This window comes from Notamacropus eugenii, chromosome 2 (genome assembly GCF_028372415.1).
Source record: "Notamacropus eugenii isolate mMacEug1 chromosome 2, mMacEug1.pri_v2, whole genome shotgun sequence".
Lineage (NCBI taxonomy): Eukaryota > Metazoa > Chordata > Mammalia > Diprotodontia > Macropodidae > Notamacropus > Notamacropus eugenii.
Window position 1 is genome coordinate 358,259,307 of NC_092873.1, and position 24,290 is coordinate 358,283,596.

At 42.4% G+C, this 24,290-nt stretch overlaps 2 protein-coding genes across 9 annotated transcripts in view; one reads left to right on the plus strand and one right to left on the minus strand.

Moving 5' to 3' along the window:
- Positions 1-62: 62 nt before the first annotated feature.
- FKBP10 (FKBP prolyl isomerase 10) lies at positions 63-13,878 on the plus strand. Of its 2 annotated transcripts, XM_072646451.1 has the most exons (10): positions 63-656; positions 3,185-3,330; positions 3,783-3,972; positions 4,086-4,231; positions 4,792-4,981; positions 7,431-7,576; positions 8,511-8,703; positions 10,976-11,118; positions 11,479-11,642; positions 12,727-13,878. In XM_072646451.1, exons 1-10 carry the CDS (start codon positions 421-423, stop codon positions 12,910-12,912), a joined length of 1,740 nt encoding a protein of 579 aa, XP_072502552.1. In that variant the 5' UTR covers positions 63-420; the 3' UTR covers positions 12,913-13,878. The 2 variants fall into 2 exon arrangements, with proteins under 2 accessions (XP_072502552.1, XP_072502553.1); XM_072646452.1 differs by lacking the exons at positions 7,431-7,576; positions 8,511-8,703 and having other exon boundaries at positions 270-656.
- Positions 13,879-15,503: 1,625 nt separating this feature from the next.
- The window catches only part of NT5C3B (5'-nucleotidase, cytosolic IIIB), a 33,185-nt gene continuing 24,398 nt past the window's right edge, over positions 15,504-24,290 (minus strand). For 5 of the 7 annotated variants that reach the window (XM_072646458.1, XM_072646457.1, XM_072646455.1 and 2 more), the window contains 4 exons: positions 21,745-21,834; positions 19,076-19,238; positions 17,604-17,804; positions 15,504-16,524 (listed from right to left, as the gene is read on the minus strand). In XM_072646458.1, coding sequence (XP_072502559.1) covers positions 16,390-16,524; positions 17,604-17,804; positions 19,076-19,238; positions 21,745-21,834 — 589 coding nt within the window. In that variant the 3' untranslated portion in view covers positions 15,504-16,389. The remainder of the gene's footprint in view (positions 16,525-17,603; positions 17,805-19,075; positions 19,239-21,744; positions 21,835-24,290) is intronic. The other 2 variants (XM_072646460.1, XM_072646459.1) reach the window with 1 other exon arrangement.

A 24,290-nucleotide genomic window follows, 5' to 3' on the forward strand; every position in this document is an offset into this window, starting at 1 on the left:
GGCGCTAGGACCCAGTGGCGTCACTGGAAAAAGAAGCTGCAAGTTTTCCTAAATAGTTGTTTCAATTTTTTTCCTTTCCCCAAAGCTTCTTCCCTCCCCCCACCTCCCCATTTTGCCCCCGCAACTTTATCACCTGGGGGGTGGCAGGAGGGATGGAGAGACTCCCTTAGGAAAGTTTGAGGTCTCCGAGATTCTTTGTCTGGCCTCTTGTCCACCTCCCTCCCACCCCCTGAACTCCCCCCGCAGCCAGCTCAGCTTCCCCAGCCCCCATTCCACGTAGACTGCTTTGGGGGAAGGGGGGGGTGCATTGACAGGAAGGGGGGGAGCCAGCACTGGGCGAAGGAGAAGTCGGAGGAGGAGGAGGAGGCGGAGAAGGCGCCTTAGTCTCTCTCACTCCCAGCCAGACCAGCTCCAGGCACCATGTCCCCCTGGGGTTCCCTCAACCGCCTCCTCCCCCTATTCCCCATCCTGCTCCTGCTGCTGCAGGCCTCGGGAAGGGCCCTAGGCCGGGCCAGTCCCGGTGGGGGGCCCTTAGAAGATGTGGTCATTGAGAGGTACCACGTCCCCCGAGCCTGTCCTCGAGAGGTGCAGATGGGGGACTTCATCCGCTACCACTACAATGGCACCTTTGAGGATGGCAAGAAGTTTGATTCCAGGTAATGGGGTGGGGGACCCCCAAAACACACTACTCCCCCCATCTCCTGAGCACAACCTGTCGCTGACCTCAGAGATTCACTTTCTTTTACTCTTAAACATACTTGGTCTCCCACAAATCCTCTGTACCTAAAGACATCCTGTTCTCCATTCTTTCTCCTCCCATCCCTCCATTCATACACCTCCCCCCATCCTCCCCAAACTGCCTGAGATAACACTCAAGGGTCTCATCGTCTTTTTGCCTGTGATCTGCATGTTGTTTGCATATGCTGAATGTATTTTCCAAAGAAGAAGGGTGTGGGTACACAGGGGTATACTCCACTGCATCTGCATACCAACAGTATATATGTGTGTGGGGTGGTGAATATCAGTCTGGGACCCCTTTCAAACAGATTGCCCCCCATCTTACTTTGACACTAGCTCCCTTTCTTCCTCCCCACACCCTACCAGTTTTGAGGGTCTTTGATGTCAGAAAGGGAGCTGAAACTTATCTGAAGGAACGGTTTATTTAGAGCCTAAGAAAGAATTTTGTAAAGCAGAGACCCAGGGTAAGTGCCAAGAAGTGGTACTAAACTAGGAGTGAGGGAAAAGATCAGAGCGTCACTCATCACAGACATCTCTCCTGTGTCCCCTGACATCTCATTGCTGGACTCCTTCCCAACTCTCCAAGGCCTTTTTCTCTGACTCCCTTCTAACTCTCCTCCTCCCTCAGCTTCCTTCCATTTTAAAAGGCTGTATAACCTTGGCTGTCCATCTTGTTGACCTAGAGATTTGAAATCTGACTTCTTATCTTCTCCAAGAAGACCTGAGGTTAGGGGAGAGGGAGTAGACTGTACTGATCTAAGGTTGGCTTCCAAAGATGATAGGGTATGTACCCAGAATTCTAGGTCTCCTCCTTGCTCTACTCTAACTAATATGGTAGTTCCCCCAACAGATGCTGCCATGCTTCAGAAAATAACTACTTTGTAAAACCACTAATGTATCTTTGGAATCATCTGCTCAGATGCTATGGGGAGTCGTGGCAGAGGGGGCAGAGGGGGTGGGCAGCACTGGGTAGGAGAGTGATAACTGGAAATGTGTTCACATAAGCATAAAGGATGTCTGGAGCAGCCTGTCTCCCAGAGAGGCATCGTGAAAAACTTCACAATAAAGCATGGAGATAGTAGCCACATGAGGAGGAAGTATATAAGGATATGCTGTATGCTGCTGGATATTACTGCCCTGGAGCAAAGCCCTGTTGGCATGAGACATAGCTCTGCTGGGCAGCCTTTGGCGTCAGCCATTGCTCCAGATGACCCAAGAGCCCCTGGCAGAAAATCTTACTGCCACTTTCTAGCCCAAGTGGGCAAAACCAGGAATGGACCTCAACCCCAAGGCCCAGACCCAGGAAGATGGAAAGTCCCAGCTTGATATTCAATCCTCAAATGAAAGGGAGTCCCCATTTCTGAAACAGAGGCCCAATCCTGATGGGACGGGCATCCTCGAGGACATGGTGATTCAGCTGGAGAAGGGGAAAACTTAGAAGGCATGTTTGCAGAGGTGTACAAGCCTGCATAGGGAACACTGTTTATGTGTATGTATGTGCATAGATGTACAGGTCCTGGCATAGACCTGTGTGTATACACACAAGCATAGGAGGTCATGAATGAAAAAAATAATTATAATAAATAACGATAGCTAGCATTTATGAAGCAGCTAGGTGGCTGAATGGTCAGAGCACCAGGCCTAAGGTCAGGAAGACCTTAGTTCAAATCTGATCTCAGGCACGTACTAGTTGTATGACCTTGGGCAAGTCACTGAACCCTATTTGGCTCAGTCTCTTCATATGTCAAGTGAGCTGGAGGAGGAAATGGCAAATCACTCCAATATCTTTGCCAAGAAAACCTCAAATGGGGTCATAAGGAGTCACCAAACAAGAACAGGCATTCATATGTTGATTTAAGGTTTTCAAAGCATTTTAGAAGTATTATCTTACTTGATTCTCACAACCACCCTGAGATAGGTGCTCCTGTTATCCCCATGTAACAGATGAAGAAACTGGCAGACAGAAGCATCTGATATGGGATTTAGACTCAGGTCTTCCTTGACTCCAGGCTCACAATTCTGTCTGCTGTGCCACACAGCATACTGGTGATCATATTTATGGGTATGAGATGCCTATCTTTATATGCATTTTTTCAGAGGTATGTTGTGTAGGAGACTGGCACACATATACCTCTAGAAATACACTTTGTGTATGCATGTGTGTAGGTTTGCCAGGGTGTATCTATGTTTTGATAGCTCCATTTCTAGGGTGCTTTACCTTCTCCTTAGGGGATAGGTAGTACAGGCATGATTATTCCCATTTTACAGAGGAAAAAACTGAGGCTCAAGAAGTTTAAATGACTTGTTAAAGTTGATGCAGCTAACAAAGTTTAGTCCAGATTTGAGCCCAAGTTTGTTGACTCCAAATTCGTTGTTCCTTCCACTCTACCACATGGTTGAAATGATTCTGGGCCACTTAGTCCTGCCTTCATCCCCTTTCCTGCAGCTATGATCGTGGTGTGACAGTAGCAGGTGTGGTGGGTGTGGGACGGCTCATCACTGGCATGGACCGAGGGCTCATGGGAATGTGTGTCAATGAACGACGACACCTCATCGTGCCTCCCCACCTTGGCTACGGCAGCATCGGGGTTGGTGAGCAGGGGAAAGGGGGTGGTTGGGACACAGATGCATGAAAAATTGTTGGGGACCCATATAATACTTATACTATGATCTATATTATTAGGTTATACTACATTGTGTTACATGTTATGTTATGTTATATGATACTAAAAGTTTACAAAATGGGTAGTCCAAATATAATTATTATTGCCATTTTACATAAGGGAAAACTGAGTCTCAGAGAGGTTTAAGTGACTCACCCACAGTCACACACCTAGGAAATGTTGGAACCTTGAATGGACCCAAATTGAATTATGAGTCCAGAATTTTTTCGATCCTATCACACAGCCTCCCTCATAGAGTGAAGGCTATATGGGGAAGTGGAAGCCAGGATGCTCCTGAGAGGAAAGACATCTCTTTGAAGGGAAGGGTAGGACTTTCCCTTGATTGCCACTGGGGCTAACAGATCAACCTCTTCTCCTCAGCTGGGTTGATCCCTCCTGACTCCACACTGTACTTTGACGTCGTCCTCTTGGATGTATGGAACAAGGAAGACTCAGTGCAGGTGAACACTCTCCTTCGACCACCAAATTGTCCCCGCATGGTCCAGGACAGTGACTTTGTCCGCTACCACTACAATGGCACATTACTGGATGGAACAGCTTTTGACTCCAGGTAATGGGATCCTGGGGGACCCTGGAAGGCACTTGAGGAATGTGAAGCCTGGGAGATGAGGGAGCCGGGAGTCTTCTCCCCACTCAATCCCTCCTCAATCTCATTCTCCATAGCTACAGCAGGAGTAGCACTTATGACACCTATGTGGGCTCAGGATGGCTTATCAAGGGCATGGACCAGGGACTACTGGGGATGTGTCCTGGAGAGAAAAGGAAGATCATCATACCCCCCTTCCTGGCATATGGAGAGAAAGGCTATGGTGAGAACCGTGGGCTCAAGTTGGGAGAGGTGGATGACTGTTAGGAGGAAAGTAAAGGTACTTGGAAAGGGAGTAAGAGAGGACCTCTCTTTTTTTTTTTTTTTTGATGCAATTGGGGTTAAATGATTTGCCCAGGGTCATACGACTAGTAAGTGTCAAGTGTCTGAGGCTGGATTTGAACTCAGATCCTCCTGATTCCTGTACTGGTGCTCTATCCACTGTGTCACCTAGATGCCCCTACAACTAGTATTTGAGGAAATACAAATGATGTGCAAATGCACCCCTTGACAGAGCAGTGATAAACTCAGGAGGCAGACTGAGATTGTTTAAACAAGGTCAATGCAGAATTATGCTTTGGTTGACCCACATTTGCTTTTCCTTCCTCCAGTGTGGGAGGAAAGGGAAAGAGATATAGTATATTGGTTAATTAAAATGTTTAATTTTTGTAATGATATGCAAACTATTCACCCCCAAGCTTGGTATTCCAGAGAAAACTTAGAGGAGAGGAGGAACAACCTTAGGAGCTTGACAATTTGGGCATTCCTCTCTTTACCCTCTAGGAACTGTGATCCCTCCTCAGGCTTCCCTCGTTTTCCATGTCCTTCTAATTGACGTCCACAATCCCAAGGACAGTGTCCAGCTAGAGACTCTGCTGCTGCCTCCAGGCTGTGGGCGGAAAGCTGTGGCAGGGGATTTCATGAGATACCATTATAATGGCTCCCTGATGGATGGCACCATTTTTGACTCCAGGTAAGAGGTGGGGTAGGCCACCTGAAGAAGTTGCTGAAACAAGTCAATGGAAACAGGGAAGAGACTGGGGGAAACATTGGGGGGAAGAATCACAGACCCATCCTGTCTCTGTGACTGGGCAAGTCACCTCATCTCTCAATACACTAGGTGGCTCCCTAAGAAACTAAGCTGCAGACTTGCAGTGGTAGAAAGAAATCCTTGCCAGGAGTATCTTGCACCAAAAAAAAAAATCACAGATCAAGTCTCTATCCTTGTATTAGTACGTATTAATTATATTAATATGTAACATAACATATTAATATATAGTATATATTCTGGGAAAGTAACAATTATGCTAAACAAAATTATTTATACATTTTCTTTTATCTGCAATATCATAGCATTCAAAATTTCATAGCATACCTAACAAAATTTAGGTCACACTGGTGTGTCTTGACCTACCCTTTCAGAACCGTATGTTGGGATTAAAAGCCAAAAATTGAATAATCTCTCCTTTTCAGTTTGTAGTCTATTCAGAGAAACAACAAATACATATAAATTTAAATACAAACTATACACCAAAAATACAAGATCTTTGATGGAGGGAGAAAGTACTGGTAGCTAGGAAGGTCAGGAAGGACTCCTCTAGGAGATGACCATAAACTGTGAAGGAAGCTAGCTTTTCTATGAGGCTGCAGTGAGAGACAGTGCATCCCAGTTACAGGTTTCCACTAATGCAAGAGCATGGTGGTAGGAGATGGAATATCATGTATAAGGAAGGGCAAACAGGCCAATTTATCTATATTGCTGTGTGTGTAAAGGATAATAATAAACCTTACATCTTAGACAGGTAGTCTGGTTACTGTGAGGTGACAGACTCAAAATGTCAAATGAGATATACATTTTTATTTATTTATTTAAATTTATTTATTTAACTTTTAACATTCATTTTCACAAAATTTTGGGTTCCAAATTTTCTCCCCATTTGTCCCCTCCCCCCACCTCAAAACACCGAGCATTCTGATTGCCCCTATCGCCAATCTGCCCTCTCTTCTATCATCCCTCCCTTCCCTTGTCCCCATCTTCTCTTTTGTCCTGTAGGGCCAGATAACTTTCTGTACCCCATTACCTGTATTCCTTATTTCCTAGTGGCAAGAACAGTTGTTCCTAAAACTTTGAGTTCCAACTTCCCTTCATCCTTCCCTCCCCACCCATTCCCTTTGGGAAGGCAAGCAATTCAATATAGGCCATATCTGTGTAATTTTGCAAATGACTTCCATGATAGTCGTGTTGTGTAAGACGAACTATATTTCCCTCCATCCTATCCTGCTCCCCATTGCTTCTATTCTCTCCTTTGACCCTGTCCCTCCCCAAGAGTGTTGACTTCTAATTGCTCCCTCCTCCCATTGCCCTCCCTTCCATCATCCCCCCCACCCTGCTTATCCCCTTCTCCCCCATTTTCCTGTATTGTAAGATAGGTTTTCATGCCAAAATGAGTGTGCATTTTATTCCTTCCTTTAGTCGAATATGATGAGAGTAAACTTCATGTTTTTTCTCTCACCTCCCCTCTTTTTCCCTCCACTAAAAAGTCTTTTGAGATATACATTTTTAGACAAAGCCAGTGAGGACATTTGTTTATCTTGACTATGCATAACTGTTACAAGGATTTGGTCTTCCTTCCCTCTCTCCTTTCTTCTCTCCTTCCCTCCTCCCTTTCTTCTCTCCTCCTTTCCTTCCTTCTTTCCCTCCTTTTTTTCTTTCCTCTTTTCTCCCTTCCTTCCCTCTTTCCTTCCTTTTCTTTCTTCCTTTCTCCCTTCTTTCCTTCTCTCCTTTCTTCCCTCCTCTCCTTTCCTCCTTCCTTTCTTCCCACCCTTCTTTCTTTCTTTCCTTTCATTTTTCCTTCCTCCTTTCTTTACCTCCTTCCTTCTTTTCTTCTCTTCCTTTTCCCCCCAACTTTTTGGGACAGAAAAGGGAGAGACAGTAAGCATTTGTTGATTTTTTAAAAAGCCAAATAAAGGATACACTTTTCTTAAGAAGAAAGAACAGGAGGGTGGAGCCAGATAGTGAGAGGTTTTAAAAGCCAAACAAGGCAGTCTGTATTTTATTCCAGAAACAAGACAGAATCCCTGGAGACTCTTGAATAGGAAAGTGAAATAGTCAGAACTATGCTTTAGGAATATCACTTTGACACCTGGGTGGAGGGTGAGAGACTAAAGACAGGGGGACCAGTCAGAAGGCTACTGCTGCGGTCCAGCTGAGGACCTGTATGGGGGAAATGGTCAGGTGACTAGAGAGAGAGACATGATCAGATGTAGAACTGACTGGGCTACAGTCCAGTCATCAAGGAGAAGGAGAGGGCCCATCTCGTCCATGAGGCTTATTGGTCACAGCGTTGAGAGGGCATGGAGGAGTCTTTTTTTTGCCCCTACCTGACAACACAATCCCATTTCTTCCCTATTTTATATTGCAGCTACTCCAGAAACCACACATACAATACATATATAGGGCAGGGTTACATCATCCCAGGCATGGACCAGGGTCTGCAGGGAGTGTGCATCGGTGAGCTCCGACGAATCACCATCCCTCCACACCTTGCCTATGGAGAAAATGGAGCTGGTAGGATTTTCTCCTTTATCTACCCCCGACCCTATTACAAACCCTAGTCTCGATCCTTCCCTTACTTTATCTCCCAATTACAATGAGGACAGCTTTTTTCAAACCATTAGATATACCCCCATGATACTAGGCAATGGCCAGGAACTTGAGGTCCAGCGTGGCCTTTCTCCTCTTCAACAAATACAAATTATTTGAATTGTCCAATAGGTTCTCAGGAACGTGATTGAAAAATATCATTTTTTTTAAATGTGATCATTGTCTACTGGGAAAGTCCAATGACTACTTCCATTTTTTTTCCCCATAGGGAGGGCAAAGTGATCTCAAAAACTATGGGATGTTGGTTTCCCATCTTATCACTAGTCCAGGCTGACAGAGAGGGAGTGTGGAGACAGGAGAGAGAAAGAAGGAATGGTATTTAGAGTCAGGGGGTCTCCCACACCTCCGAGCCATGGAAGTCTGAAGATTCATCCTGGCTCTGTCCTTTACTACCTAGGTGACCTTGGGCAAGGGAAAGGGAACAAGCATTTATTAAAGGCCTGCTACCACATGCCAGGCACTGTGCTGAGCACTTTACAAAGATCTCATTTGATCCTTTACAACAACCCTGGGAGGTAGGTGCTATTGTGATCTCCATTTTATAGTTGAGGGAACTGAGGCAGGCAAAGATTAAGTGACTTGCCCAGGGTCACAGAGCCAAAAGCATCTGAATCAAGATTTGAATTCAGGTCTTCCTTACTCTAGGCTCAGTGCTCTAGCTACTGTGCTGCATAGCTAATTGCCTCTAACATAAAACAGGTTAGGAAATTCCTTAACTTCCCTGGGCCTCTGTTTCCTTATCTGTAAAATGAAGGCAAGGGGATGGATTAGATTGGCCTTGAAGTTTCTGTTTAAGTCTATACTTACGCAATGGTGTATTGCCCATCCTGGGCTCCAGGAGACAAGATCCCAGGCTCCGCCGTACTGATCTTTGATGTCCACGTCATCGACTTCCACAACCCATCTGACACAGTGGAAACTCAGACCATCTCCAGGCCCAGTGAGGGCTGCAACGAGACCTCCAGGCTGGGGGATTTTGTACGTTATCACTATAACTGCTCCTTGCTGGATGGCACCAAGCTGTTCTCTTCGTGAGTACTAGGCAGGGGAGAGTCATTCATTCATTCAAGGAGCACCCATTAAGCACCTGCCACAGACCAAGGGCCATGCAGAGGCACTGGGGACACAAAGACAAAAATCCACTTTCTACTGGCAGAGAAAGAGAATATAGGAGAACTCCCCCCCTACCAGTCCCCCACACCAGGCTGCAGTTGTTCCTTATAGTGGTCAAAGAGGAGAAAAAATAGAAACCAAAACATCTCTGATGATCTGGGGGCTGGTTATTTGGTTTCCAGGCAATCTAAGGCAGAAGTTCTTAATCTGGGACCTGTGGATAGATTTCAGGGGTTCTATGATTTTTGTTTTATTTTGATCACTATATTTCAGCATAATTGGTTTCCTTGGTAATTCTATTTTATGTATTTAACAACTGTTTTGAGGAGGATGCCAGGGGCTCCAATAACCTAGCAAAGGGGTTTAGGACACATAAAAAGGTCAAGAGCTCTCATTTAGGGTCTTTTATTTCTTCTGCCTGATTCCCACATGTCTATTATAGCTATTTTCTCATTCCTAAGTATTTTCCATCCAAAGGGGAGAGGGAGGGAGGTAACAAGCATTTACTGAATGTCTACTATGTGCTAGGCAGGCAAGTAGGTGGTGCAGTAAATAGAGTACTGAGCCAGGGGTCAGGAAGACTAGACTCATCTCCCTGAGTTCAAATCTGGCCTCAGACACTTACTAGCTGTGTGACCCTGAGCAAGTCACTGTCTGCCTCAGTTTCCTCATCTGCAAAATGAGCTGGAGAAGGAAATGGCAAACCACTCCAGTATCTTTGCAGGAAAACTTCAAATAAGGTCCTAAAGAGTTAGACACAACTGAAAAATGACTTCACCACCACAAAAATGTGTCAGGTACTGTGTGCTAAGTGCTTTACAATTATTGTCTCACTTGCTCCCCACAACAGCTTTAGGAGGTAGGGGTTATTAAGATCTCTGTTTTACAGTTGAGGAAGCAGAAAAAGATTAAGTGACATGCTCAAGGTCACACAGCTAATAAATGTCTGAGGCTAGTTTTGAACTCAGGTCTTCCTGACTCCAGGCCCAGCTCTCTACTCAATACTCCATCTATCTCACACCATCTATTTATCCATCTCAAAGAAAAGGCAGACAACAGAAGTTGTCATTTAATTTGAGAAAAAAAGAGAAAAGGAAATTTTTGTCACTGGAAGTCTCTCCCTTTTTTTTTTAATCGTGCTAGTAGGGTAGTAATAATGGTCAGGAAATGACACATTTTTGTCATCTATTTGCCCTTGGCCCTAGCAAAGCCTCTTTACAGCCATAGTAGGACGTAGGCTCAGTGCTGCTTTGTGTCCTCACAACATTGGGATACTCAGAGTAAAAGTATTATTCCCATTTTATGGCTAAACAAATTAGATGCAGAGAAAGCAGAAAGTGGAGATCATACTGCGTCAGGAAGACTGGGACCCTGGGCAAGTCTCTTCATCTCTACCTCAATTTACTCAACTGTAAAATGGGGATCATAATAGCACCAACCTTACAGGTGGTTTTGAGAATGTAAGAAGATACTATTCATTAAGTGATTACTTAGCACAGTGCCTGGCACACAGTAAGGGTTTAATTAATGCTTTTCTCCTTCCCTTCTGTTCCCCATTTACCAGAGGTAGAACTAGGGCCCAGGTCCCCTGACTCTTAAACCAGAGTTCTTTACACTACACCATGCCAAGGAGGGGATGGTGGGCTGGGAGGTGTCTTCCACATTTATCTAGGGGACAACAGTTGATGTTAGGGAAATTAATGGAGACTAAGGAGAGGGGGTATTTAGAGGTAATTAGGTGGCTAGAGTGCTGGGCTTCAACTTAGAAAGAACTCAGTACAGGTCCTGCTTCAGATACTACTTCTGTGACCTTAGACAAGTCCCTGAAACTCTCTTTTTTTCTGGTTTTGGAGGTAATCGGGGTTAAGTGACTTGGCCAGGGTCACAGAGCTGGTAAGTGTCTGAAGCCAGATTTGAACTCTGGTCTTCCTGACCCAGGGCCAGTGGTGCCCTATCCACTGTACCACCAAGTCCCTTAAACTTTCAGTGCCCCCAGATTCTTCATCTTTAACGTAGGGATAATATTAGTGTCTACCTCACTGGGTAGTTGTGAGGATCAGATGAGATAATATATGTAGAGCACTATGCTTCTTAGCTATTTCCAACAGCCTACAGATCACTGTAAATGGAGGAGGAAACATAAGCCCAGGAATACTCCCCCAGATCCAAATACTCATTCTCTTCTTCCAGGCATGACTATGGAGAGCCCCAGGAAGCCACTTTGGGGGCCAACAAGGTGATTGAAGGGCTGAACACTGGTCTTCAGGGCATGTGTGTGGGAGAAAGAAGACAACTGATCATTCCTCCCCACCTGGGACATGGAGAGAATGGAGGTGAGGGGACAAATGGGAGATGAAGTCATGTGCTCTCTAATTCCTCTGCCCTTGTCCCAAATGGAGAAGGTGGATGCTGGGTGAAAGAGTTAAATGGGGCAAGGAAGCACAGAAAGCTTCTATTTCCAGTCAAGGATTTAGGAAGTCTTGGTAATGAAGCATTGGCTGGTTCTTCTAATTCTTCTACACATCTCCCCCTCTAAGTTCCAATAAGACCATCTTGACCCTTCCAGCTTGGGTGCTACAGCCTAATCCTTCATCTATCACTTTTTCAAATACAGGAAATGGGGGATAGTGAGGGCATGTTGGTAGGCCAGGGAACCTTAACCTCCAATAAAGCCTCATTTTTGTTTTTCCAAGCCCGAGGTGTCCCAGGCAGTGCTGTGCTACTATTTGAGGTAGAGCTGGTGTCTCGAGAGGAGGGGCTGCCTGAGGGTTACTTGTTCGTGTGGCATGGGGATCCCCCGCCTAATCTGTATGAAGACATGGACCTCAACAAAGATGGAGAAATTCTGCCTGAGGAGGTAGGAAGAGCTCTAGTTCCTAGAAAATCATTACTCAATTCAGGGGCGCCATTTTAGGCCCATGTGATCCATGCATTCAAGGAATATTTATTGGGCACCTATGTGTGCCAGGCACTGTGCTAGGGATTCAGAGCCAAAAATTATACAGTCCTTGACCCTAAGGAGCCTACATTATATTGGGATATATTATGTCGATATATCGCGGGTTGGCATAAGAAATTAAATAGGAATTTGGGGGGAGTTTTGCAGAAGCCACAGATGCCACGTGAAGACTAGCAGACACAGAAAAAGTTTAGAAACTCAGAAATGCATAAAACATATATATATATGTACATATATATATATATATAGCATTATATGATATCAACATATTTTATCTTTTAATACCATCATAATTCAGTGTCTTCTCTGGTACAAACGGAGGGCCAAAAAATTTTAGCAGATTCTCCAGATCATGGGGGTGCCACAACCCAAAGCCCCCAAGATGTGGAAAGGATAACTATAATTTGGAGGAAAGGACACTAACAACTAGGGGGTGGAGAGGAGTTGGAAGAGACCACTGTGGGAGACAGTACTTAAAGCAACCCTTCAAGGAAGCTAAAGATTCTAAGAGGCATTCTGGGAGAAGGGAAGGTATTTCAAGTATGGGAGACAGTGACCTATACAAAGGCATGAGGTCAGGAGATAGGATATCAAGTATCCCTGGTGGTCAAAATGAACTCAAATATTAACCAGTTCTTGCCCTGCCTGAAGTCCATTCATGCTCCTCCCCATGCCATCATCAGTGCTACTGCTTCCCTTGTCCTTGACCCTTCCTCTTCCTCTACTTTTCTCCTTCTTTGGGGGTCCCCTCTTTGGGGGTCACCATTACTCCTGCTCTTTTCTGAGTTCACTGTTACTCTAACAGGTCTAGTTTCCTTTCCCAGTTATGACTGAGTTAGGTTGGCCTGATCTAACCCCTCCAAAACAAGGATGATCTCTACCTATGTATATCCTTCCCAACCCTCCCTCTGTGGCCCTGCTTGACCCTTTGGGCTTTGACTTTTGCTTTACCTCTATCCTGTTGATTCTCCTTCCCTCCTAGTTCTCCACCTTCATCAAGACCCAGGTAGCAGAAGGAAAAGGGAAACTTATACCTGGGCAGGACCCCGAGAAAACCATTGGTGATATGTTCCAGAACCAGGACCGAAATCAAGATGGCAAGATCACTATGGAGGAGCTCAAACTGAAGGCAGATGAAGACCAGGAGAGAGTTCACGAAGAACTCTAAGGCACTAGAGGATTAAGGGGCCCAGCCTAGAATGTAAAACCTACAGCTGGCAGTGGGACAGACCTCTGATACCAGCCCCTCTTCCTCTCTGCTGGGAAGCTTTGGGTTCATCTGCCAAGCTATCTTAAGGTGCTAGCTACTGCCTGGCCTTCCAGTCAACACCAGACTTAAACCCAAGGTGCAGACCTCCATTTTTTTCCTTCCTTTACCCTCCCTTTAGTTAATCTTTTTAAGAATGAGAACTACTAGGAAGCAGTTTTGAGAGGGTGGGAGGGTAATTGAGTTTCTGTCCTTTAGCAAGGGTGGAGTAGGGGCAGCAGATACTCCCCTATCCCCTCATATGTAACTCACTAACCTCAGATAAACAGGAATTTTAGGGTGTGGGAGTCACCTCTTTTAGATTCTCCAAACCTCTTCTTGACTTGCTTCCATTCTTCAACTGTCTCCCCAAACTCCTTGCCTACATTTAGGGCTACCCAGAAACAAAAACAGAAAGCAATGGGGAGACTCCTTCTGGTCCTCGAGGAAACTGACTTGGTCTGCCCTTCCACTGAAAAGAGAGGTGCTTCAAGGGGAGGGGGCAATTCCAGGAAGGCTACCCTACCTCACCTACTTCTGTACTATCCCCTCAGCCTGGGGCTCAGAGGAGCTAAGATGACCCCAGATCTGCCCATGTTGCAGGACAGGGTTGGGTTCCATGTGGATTTGGTCCAGCTACCTTTGTGTGTCTTATTCCCAAGGCCCTAGAATGCATTTTTTTTAAATGAGGAAAGGAGGGAGAATAAAAAGAATTTAAAAAGAGATAAGAGCAAGAAAAACTATTTGGATGATTGTTATAACTGTAAAAAAAAAAATTGTTCTTGAGAAATCTGAAATATGGGGTCATATGGGGTGGGGGATGTAGAGGGTGAAATCAAAAGCCAGTTGTATTTTTTCTTTACACCAAATAAAAATTTAAACCCAGGACCTATGGACGTGGTGATTCAGGGTAAATATGGGCCAGGGGTGGAGGATACAATGAAATGAAACCTCTCCCTCTATTCCCATTCTATCCAAGACAGTGTGTTTCATTCTCCCTCTTCCCATTCTGTGGGACTTCCTGCTTCCCCCAGGACTGGCTAGAAGATTTCTCATACCCAAGAGTTCTTGAAGTTCTGAGCCAGAGTCCAGAACTCAGATTTCACAAGTAAAGGGAGTTAAGAAGGTCCAGGGGAAACAGCCATTTTATCTATCAGTAGATATCTACATAGATCAATGGATTATCTATAGAGCTATCCATTCAGCAACAAGAGATGGTTTCTGCCTTTTGGAAGCTCCCAAATTAACTGACGAAGAAGACCCAGTTAAGTCAACTCCAGGTCACCAAATCCTATCTTACACTGGGACATACCTTCATTCCCCTGCCTGAAGAGGTAAATTTGGAACTAAGCCATCATTCTGAAGTAGAATCAGCTGATCTCAGAGCAGTAATATTTCCTTTCAGTGACCCAGAAGGGTTCCCTAGCTCTGGGAATATCCTAACAGGTCTTTGAGAATTGGGAGGAAAGGAATGGCTAGGTGGCTCAGTGAATAGACCACTGGTTCAGGAGTCAGGAGGACCTTAGTTTGAATGTAGTCTCAGATGCTTACTGTGTGGGCAAATCACTTAATCCCAATTGCATCAAAAAAAAAAAAAAAAGAAGGGAAGGGTGAGGTACTAGCAAGTATTTGCTTTCATTAAGTACCTCCATCACTTTTCATTAAGCTTCCCCCCTACAATTAACTAACCCCATTCACAAAAAGTCTGCATCAGGGAAAAGTCTTCCTGACAATATGAAGTGAATATTTCTTACTATCTGAGAGCCACATCTTTGGGGTTGTAGACCCAGCGAGTTGGTCATATAATGTTTTTCATCTGACAGGATACTGGGCCATCTTGAGATTTATAAAACAGATGAATAAATAATTTATTAGCACCTATATTCCAGACATTGGGGACATAAATACAGAATAATCTTTTCCTTCAGGGAGTTTACATTCCAACGTAGAAGAGAACACATATTGGGTAATGGTGGCTAGGGAAGAGAGTTTCGATCTGGAAATCACAGGGATGGTAAGTGAAGCTATGTGACATTTGTCACACTATTTCTAAAGGCAGTGGTGATGCTGATTTGATTGCTGTTCCTGAAGCAAAAGAAAGCAAGCTGGGAGAAGGAGGAAGGTCACATAGTAGACAGACAAGTAGAAGCCAGGGGTGGGCAGACAGATGGATGAATGGGATGTGAAACATAGCCAGGGGCCAGCTCAATATGGTAATTCAGGGGAATCTTCAATCTCCCACCAGAACAGCTTGGTCCTGGTCTAGATAGAAAGATGCAGCTGTAGACAACCTTACAAACAAATAAATAATCAGTACCTGGGGCCACCAGAGAATCAAGGAGGCATGGATTTCTTTAGGAGAAGGTGAGTCCATATATCTTTCTTTGTTAGGCTGCTATGATAGAAAACAGCCAACTCATGAGTATCCAAGATACATACGGGGGTGGGGAGATGAGCAAAAGGAAGAACAGGTTAGGGAACAGATTAGAAAAGGAGGAAAAGATAACACAAACCAGAATCCAAAAATCATTTATTTGACATTAAAATACAGACACAGTCACTGCTTCCTAGTTCCTCACCTAACTGATCTCTCTCTCCCTCTTCTCCCCACAATGCTTGGTCCTGTTAGTGGCTAAAATTATCTAAACAGGAAAGGCAGGGAGAATAGGCCCCAAGGTAACTTAGGGAAATCTGTGAAGCAGAAAATTCCTATTCTGTGAAAAACCAAGTAGGCTACAGATACAGCTGTATAACCATCTCAGATTTCAGACAATTTCAAATCCAACATTCAGTTTTAGAATGTCATGGAATCACAGAATTTTAGAACAATGAAGTATCGTCTATTCCAAATCTTTCATTTTAAAAAGGATAATGAGACCTAAGAAGGCTAAGTGACTTGTCTGTGGTTACAGAGCTAACTAGTGGCAAGACAGGGACTCAAAACTCAGGTCTCCAGACATCCAGTCGATACATTCTACTACCCACACCTCCCAATGTCGTAGAATTGACAGTGAAGACACAAGCCCTCAGCCATTTGTTCAGTGAAGATCTTTACATTGTGTGGGTGTTTTGGGGGGAAGTGGCGAGGGGAGGTAGATGAGGAGAGAGTGGTATCCAATTCAGCTTGTCTCCATTTCTCCCCTAGATTATCTGAGCTGCTGTACTGCTTTCTCGGCCAGGTGGACATGATGGCCACAGTTTTCTTTTTAACAAGTCTGGGCAGCACTAGACAGGGCCAATTACCAAAAGTTTTTGGTAAAAACAGCAACAGGCCACAAAACAGGAGAAGGAAAGTACCTGGGGCTGAGTGGCTTTGACAACAAGACTTCTTTTTGTACACAGAGGTATAAGAAGATTCTGAAGAGGCAGTTCAGAGTATTTGAGAGTGTTCAACTGCACTCAGAACTCTTGCATTTCCACCTGGTCCTGCTCACACAAGACGTGGGATAGGATCCCATTGACCACATCCAGTGTCTCATCCTTCTCCAACACAATGTCGTAGGAATCCAGATATCGCTCTCTCCGCTCCTCTACCTGAAAGAAGGACAGAGAATAGATAAATTAAGGTTTCCATAGGCCTCCTGCCCATCTTTTTTCCCACTTCCTTCCTTTCAAAGGGCCAGAGTGTTGGTTCAAGCACCAACATCCTGCCTGGTACATCCACTTCCCACCCAAAAGCTCAAAGAATAAAGTTGGGAGTTTCAAGTCACAGGAACTCAGTCCTTTGGGGAAAAGGCAGCAGCAGCTGAAATCTTAATCATATCTACCTTTAGCCAAGTTCATTTTAACTGAATGGGGTTTTCATAGAATCTTAAAAGGCTGGAAGGACCAGTTTCAGAAATCCCTTCTACAACAGACTTAACATACGGTCAACCATCCTTTACTTAAATATGGCCAGTGATGGGGTCACTACTTTCTGAGGAGGCCCATTCCACTGCTGGACAGCTCTTATTGGTAGAAAGCTGGAAAGCTCTCCCTCAAACTGAACCAAAATATTCTTCCTTGCAACTTCCACCCAGCAGTCCTTAGTTCTTCTGTCTGAAATATCTGAAGACAGCCAATATCTGGGAAGGTGCTTTTTGACACACATCTCGAGAGCATCCTCTCAAACCTTGAATCATTCAATAACACTTGAGTCCTGGCGGAGGTTGAAGCAGTAGATGAGTGGCCAAATGCTGCACAGGGCTGCTCTAATATTTCTTTCTTTCTTTTTCTTTTTTTTTTTTTAACAGATTTCAATACAGAAAGTTCTGAAGAAAAATCTATGACTCAAATGTTTTCATGGGCTCTCAATCTGTTGACAGAGACTTAGCACCCTTTTCAATTGTAGGACACAGTGACCGCTATGTGTCTAGTTTATGGTTTAGGTCCCCTACATTGTTTTCAGACACACTTATCTTCAGTATTTTCTTGTCCCTTGATACTGTAGGTTACAAACCTACATCCTGGTTCCAGAGTTCTCTATACCAACTACTTTCTAATATGTAACATCTGTGTAACACTTTGCAGCTTACATTCTGCTTTTTTCACAACAGTCCTGTGAGAGAGGTAATTTTACAAATATGTGTAATAGAAACAGAATAAGAGACTCACACAGTCCTCTCCTCACTTACCTTGTCATTCAAGAAGCCAATCTTAAGGATGTTTCCCACATTGGACACCCCATCAGCCATAGTCAGGTCCCCCATGGAGTCACCCAACAGGAGAATGTTGGTCTTAGCCTGGAGCTGTTCAAAGTACTTTGAGTCCTCCAGGACTGAACTATTCTTGTTATATGTATGGATGAGATTACCCTTGAAACCCTGAAGGTAGCCCTGAGCAACCAAAGGAAGAGACAGACAGACTCATTATGAATCCAAATACAGACATTTCTCAATTTTCTATGATTATGGAAGGAAGTTTTAAAAAATACATTCAAAAGACTTAAAAATTGTTGCTGATTTTAATACCCTTAATACCAACCTTGATAAAATCAAGGGTTAATGGAGCCAAAGTTAACGGTTAGACTCATTCTATTCCATTAGCTACAGGTTATGCACTTAATGCTAGCTGGCCATCTTGAAGAAGTATGCCACCTCTCTTTACTGGAAGGAGGCAAGCAAGGAAATCTCATTATATGAATTATGGTAATCTCAAATGTTCAATGCAACCAACTCCCACAAATAATTCAAAGAAAATGGATGAGAATCTATGATAATACTGGCTAGAAAGTTGAGCAACATAAAGGGAAGAAGATCCACAATTAAAAAAAAAATCAAACCCAAAACTCTTAGGTTTTGGAAAATGGGTAAAATCATTAGCAATTTAAATTAGCAATTTAAAAATATGTCCCCTTCAGCAATACTTGGATATATATATGACTGAGTTTTGACTTCCCTATCACTGATAGCATTTTTCAAAGAGTAACATTAATTTGTCAAAATAATCAAATTCCTGAAAAGGAAAAAAATTAACAGCATGAAAAGTGAAGATTATATATCTGGCTCCATCATGTAACCCCTTCCTTTAGAAATGTTTGGTTCTGTTATAGCATTTTTTCTAATATTCTAAAGAGCATACCAATTCTCACTAAGCTAAAGAAGATAGAGTTTTGGGGGGTTTTTTAAGCAAAGAAGTTTCAACCAACTAATTTTTTAAATAAAAATTTCCTATTTGGACAAAAAAGGAAAAGAAAAATAACTCAAAATGCACATGCTATGGGTAGCATCATCTCCATTTAAAAGAATATCACCTAATCTAGAATATGAACAAATAACAAAATAGACTAAAACTTATCTTCCTCTTCTGAGACCCTGGAAATCTTCTGGTGGAGGTGACACTGCCAAAAAGAATTCAGGAGCCTGGATAATCCAAAGACTGGTTAGCTGAGACTAAGTTGGGGTTGATCAAGGACTACAAATAGGAAGCCTCTAAATCAACCTGTCTTTGAGGGAATTTTTGACTCCTGTAGGGAGGTCAAGGGGAAACAGCACACTTTCCTCTCCTCCCTCCCCAAAGAACTCTATCCATTTCCCCACCGTACAAAAATGTAGTAAGTAAAGTATAGATGTCCCCCCACTCCCATAGCATAACAAACACAACTCACACTTTCATCAAAGTCCATGTAATTAGACACAACACGGATGTTGGGGTGGAAAACATTCATCTGCCTGATCATCTCTTCCAAAATGTCTCCAATACCAGCAGAAAAGATGAGAAGGGGAATATTGCTTCGGTAGAGTGTGTTGAAAAATGTCTCAAACCCCTCCCTGTAAAGGGATAAATCATTCTCCCAAAATGATCACAAGAAAAAAATTCGTGACTACAGAATGCAGATAGACTCATCTATGATCAATACACTTTTCCCAATTATTTCACCCAAATGATCACTGTTACTCTATGTCTTCTGTCTAACTTCTATCAAGTTAGTTTCCAAAGAAGCAATCACATCTTTCAAGTGTGTGCCCTGTCTCCTCAATGAGACTATGCATTGTTTTTTAAAGCATGTCTTTCTTTTACTTTATTTTCTCAATTACACATAAAATAATTTTTAACATTCAATTTCTATTAGTTTTTCATAATTTTCTAAATTTCCTCCCTGACTCCCTTCCCTCCCCCCTCTTTGAGAAGACAAGCACTTTTAAACAGATTATGCATGTACAGGAGTATCTAAGTGGTATAGTGCATAGGGTAGTGGGTTTGAAGTCAGGAAGACTCATCTTTGTGAGTTCAAACCTGTTCTCAGACACTTACTAGCTGTGTGACCCTAGTCAAGTCACTTAACCTTGTCTCAGCTTCCTCATGTCCAAAGGTGAAGGAAATGGCAAACCACTCTAATATCTATGCCAAGAAAATCCCCAAATGGAGTCAGAGAGAGGTGGACACAAGTGTAAAGGACTGAACAACAGACATGTGCACTACTACTACATATTCTTTGAGGGCATGGACCACATTCACTTCTTCCTCTATATACCAGAAGCAATCACAGTGATGACAGGAGTACCTGACAAGCCAATACCAATTCTCAAGAGTTGAATACACAGTTATGATCTTGTAATGTTAATGGGATAATAAGATCTTCCCCGCCCATTAATAGGCCTTAAGTGGAGCCCAATAGGGGAGGGACTTGTCTAAGGAGGAGCTTGCTTGGGGGAGGTTTACTTGTAGGAAGGTTTCCACACCTTCTGGTACAAAGCTGATTGGGCACTGAGTCACAAGGGTTGTGATGCCTTTTGGCTCTGAGAAGTGTATATATGCTCTGAGCTGGTATTTTGCTTTAGAGGTTCGCTTATGAGAAGGACCGTTAGAATTCCTGGTTGAGACTCTGAGTAGCCATATATTCAGGACCCCCCAACTCTCAGATGTAAAGGCTCTCTCGACCCAGTGATATATGTAAAGTGCATAGTAATATTGCTTTGATTCAGGCAGTCAGAATCCTATCTGTTGGTCTTTATGCTAATTTCTCTGCTTGTATTTTCTCCGACATTCTCTGACTTTTCCCCTGAACTAGTAAATGTAATTAAAGAAGACTGCTGACTCCTTAAAAGTTGCTTTCCTTTAAGAAAAGCAGGTCCAAGAATCTGTGCTAGCAGGCCATCCTGGGTATGCCAGAGTGCTTGTTGTTACAGATCTCAATGACATACAGAAGCTACAAAAGGTAGTTTAAAATATCTTCTAAAAAGCTGACACAGGACTTGGGATGTTTGATATGGATAGATAGGAAAACCCAGCTAGAATCTGCCCTATATATACAATCAGCTAATAATTTCTTTAAAAAAGTACCTATTAGCGTTTTCTCTGGCTGGCTCCCATGATTGACAAGTTTCCCCTTAGCTCTGCCTCCTCCCTTCCTCTGTGTCCCAACTAAAATCCCACCATTGACAGAGGTCTTTCCTGATTCCTATTAATTCTAATGCCTTCTATTAATTATTTCCTACTTATCCTATACATCGTTTGTATGTATTTGTTTGCTGGTTATTAGACTGTGAGACAGGGACTGTCTTTTGCTCTGTTTCTTTGTATCCCCAGTGCTTAACACAGTAGGCACTTCACAAATGCTTGACTAATTATTAACTAAATACTCTATTATCCCAAGTGAGCCTCACAATCATTTTGTGAAGTAGCTAAAAAAAGTATTCGTATCTCCAGGAGAATTTAAGACCAGAGAATGTCTTACATTTGTATTTCTATCTTCAGTTTTTGTCACAGAGTAGGAAGAAAGGAAACAAGGGTTTATTTAGAGTCAGCTGTGGGCCAGGCACCATACTAAGCACTTTACAAATATAACCTCATTTGATTCTCACAACAGTCCTGCAAGATGGGTGCTATTATTAACAGTTGAAACTGAGGGAGACAGAAGCTAAAGTGACTTGCCCAGGGTCACACAGCTAATCAGTGTTTGAGGTCAGATCTGAATTTAGGTCTTCTTGACTCCAGGCCATTGCTCCATTCCCTGTATCTAGTAAGCACTTTACTGATTAACTAATAATCATTTTACATATAAGAAATAGGTTCAGAGAAGATAAGTTTTTCAGTAATAATAAATGGTAACTAAAAAGTAGTAAAGTAGTAAAGTAGTAAAGCTAATTCTATGCCTACAGAATTCTAACATTAATTCCACAAACTTATATTCCTCTTGATTCCAAACTCTTAACTTTCAACAATAACAAAAAGCCACCATCTCACCTCATTCCTCATTACTTCCTGACCAAACTGATCTCACAACTAGCAGCAAGCTGGCATAAATGCCACCTCCAGGGTAAGAAATTAACATACCTGAGCATTGCATCTGAATCTCTAACAATCTGGGCTATCTGGTACTTCTGAATCTTCTGTTGACATAGGAGATTGTGAGCTTTAGTCCACCTAGAAACAGATATCCCCCCACAAGACACCAACATCTTCAAATCACTGAAACAGAGAGAAACATTCCTTCTACTGATTCACCCCACAACTACCTCCAACGGACATCTTACTTTTACAAAGTGCCACTTTCTACCAGGTTCCTATTTTCCCTCAAAAGGAAGAAAGAAAGGAAGAAAACAGAAACACAAAAACTAGGTTTAAAACCAGCTTCAATATTCTCTCACACAGAAATTGTATGTACTGCCACTGTATCTTCAAGAGCAATGGAATTTGGGCAATTATAGTTTAATTGTCATTCTATCAGTAGTCTACGAGGAGACAAAGGTTAAGTGCCATGCTATGAAAGCAAAAGAAAGCATGGAAAAAAACAACTACAAGAACTTATTTACTCTGAGTTTTACTCTTATGGTGAGAAGAAAAAATGAAGACACTTCTTGAGAAAGACTTTAACTAGTATCTTGAGAAAACTGAACTGTGGGACTATATTTTCAGAATTGAGAAGTCAGCAGTTATATTATTATAGAGGACTTTAGCAATGATTTTATTTAGCAATGTTTTATTGTTTGTCACACTGTTAATAAATAAAGCCAGTAACCTAGATGCTTATTTAAGCCTAGAAGATTAAGGAGTCTGATACAAAGAAAGAAATGAGCAAACACTTATGGAAAGAGAGGTTTCTTACTAAATTAATGTTACTTATTTAAGACTAGAATGACTTTAGTAATGTAGAAATATCAATACATGACTGATTACCTAGAAACCAAATTGAGAAAAATCTAGCAGCAGATCAAGAGGTAATCACACACCTTGGATTTTCAATTTTTTTTTCTTTTCCACATGTATTTTCTCTCAGTATAAGCTGACTATAATTTAAAAATCATAAAGTGCCCAGCAGTGCCACTGCTAAATAATGACTTTTATTTATCTGTTTTATTTGCTCCGTATTCAATTTATGTTGCATATTTAATGATTAGCTTGGCATTACAGGGTTACTAAAGGTGAGATTTTAGCAGAGATCTGAAGCAAGCCCAAAGCATCCTTTTCTGTATGAGATCAAGAAGAATAGCAAAGGAATCACAATGACATCAAAGTTTACAGAAAATCTGAAGGAAAATGGAACTGGAGACAATATCATCTTAATTGTTAAGACAAGGCTGCAAAATCACCATTAGCCCCTTATAAATTGAAGAAATGGAATCATTTTCTACAACTGTGGCACAGATATAAGAATGATAAATGTACTCAAAAGAGGAATGAAGAATTGGAGTGCAAAAAACTGAATTCCAAAGAATTAGGATTGGGAAATGAAGATGGAGCCAGAGATGAAGATTGTTCTGGAATGCCCCAAAAGAGCTGTTAAAGAGCTGTTAGCTGTAACAGCTGATACGATACCACCACCACTTGGATGTAGAAGATGGCCAACAAGGAGTGGAAAGGACCCACCTCATGAAAGAGAGGTGACCAACTCAAGGTGTAGCAGGAGAAAAATTCTCAGATCTTATCAATGTGGGGATTTGTTTTGATTGTGCACATCTGATATGAGTTTTGTTTTTTTCATTTCAATCTGGGGAAGGAGAGGAGATGCAATAGGGCTGCAAAAATTTTTTTAAAAGAAAAGTAAGAAAAGGGGGTATATTTGGAACATTTTTTTTAAACGCACAGAAGACAAAAGAAGGAATTGTCAATATGACAAGCAGAACAATTTTGAAAAAAACCTGTTGACATGATTTCAGAGGATTGATGATGAAGAATGAGAAATATATTTTTGAACATGGACAACATGGGAATTTGTTTTGCTTGATTATGACTAAGTTACAAGGATTTTTTTCTTCTTTTTTTCCCAGTGGGAAGGAGGGAGATGAGGTAGAGGAAAAAAAATTAATGCTCGATAATTTTTTAAAAATAAAATTTAACATAAAGAAAGAAAATAACACGTTACATTTGTTGCAGAGTTGGAGAGAGATGCAAGCTATGGACATGCAGATTTGCAGCTGCATAGATAATCCTGTTTTTCTTCATACGTGGAAATACTCATCTTATTTGGTATTTGCTAAGTTCTGAACTTAAGGAATAAAGCTTAAACCAAAACAATATTCAATCATCATATAGAGAGAAGGAATGGACCTGTGATTTCATTGGTAAAGGAAATTCCTAGGATGGGAAAGTGTCTCTACTGATGCAAGTCAGTCCCTTCCCTGCAATTTCTAGTCTTGGCATGTGGTCTAGAGTTTTAAATAGAAACAGGGACAATATGGTACATAAGGATCCCTGAGGGCTGCATATTGACTTAGTTTTGAAATGTAATGTTATCCATACTTGACTGTATTTTTTTTGTTAAAATATTTTCCAATTACCTTTCCATCTGGTTCAGGAGCACTTGGGAATACTGCAGATCACACACTGCCCATCTTCATGTTTGACACCTCTGGTCTCTAGCACTGAGCAAATTAGATAAC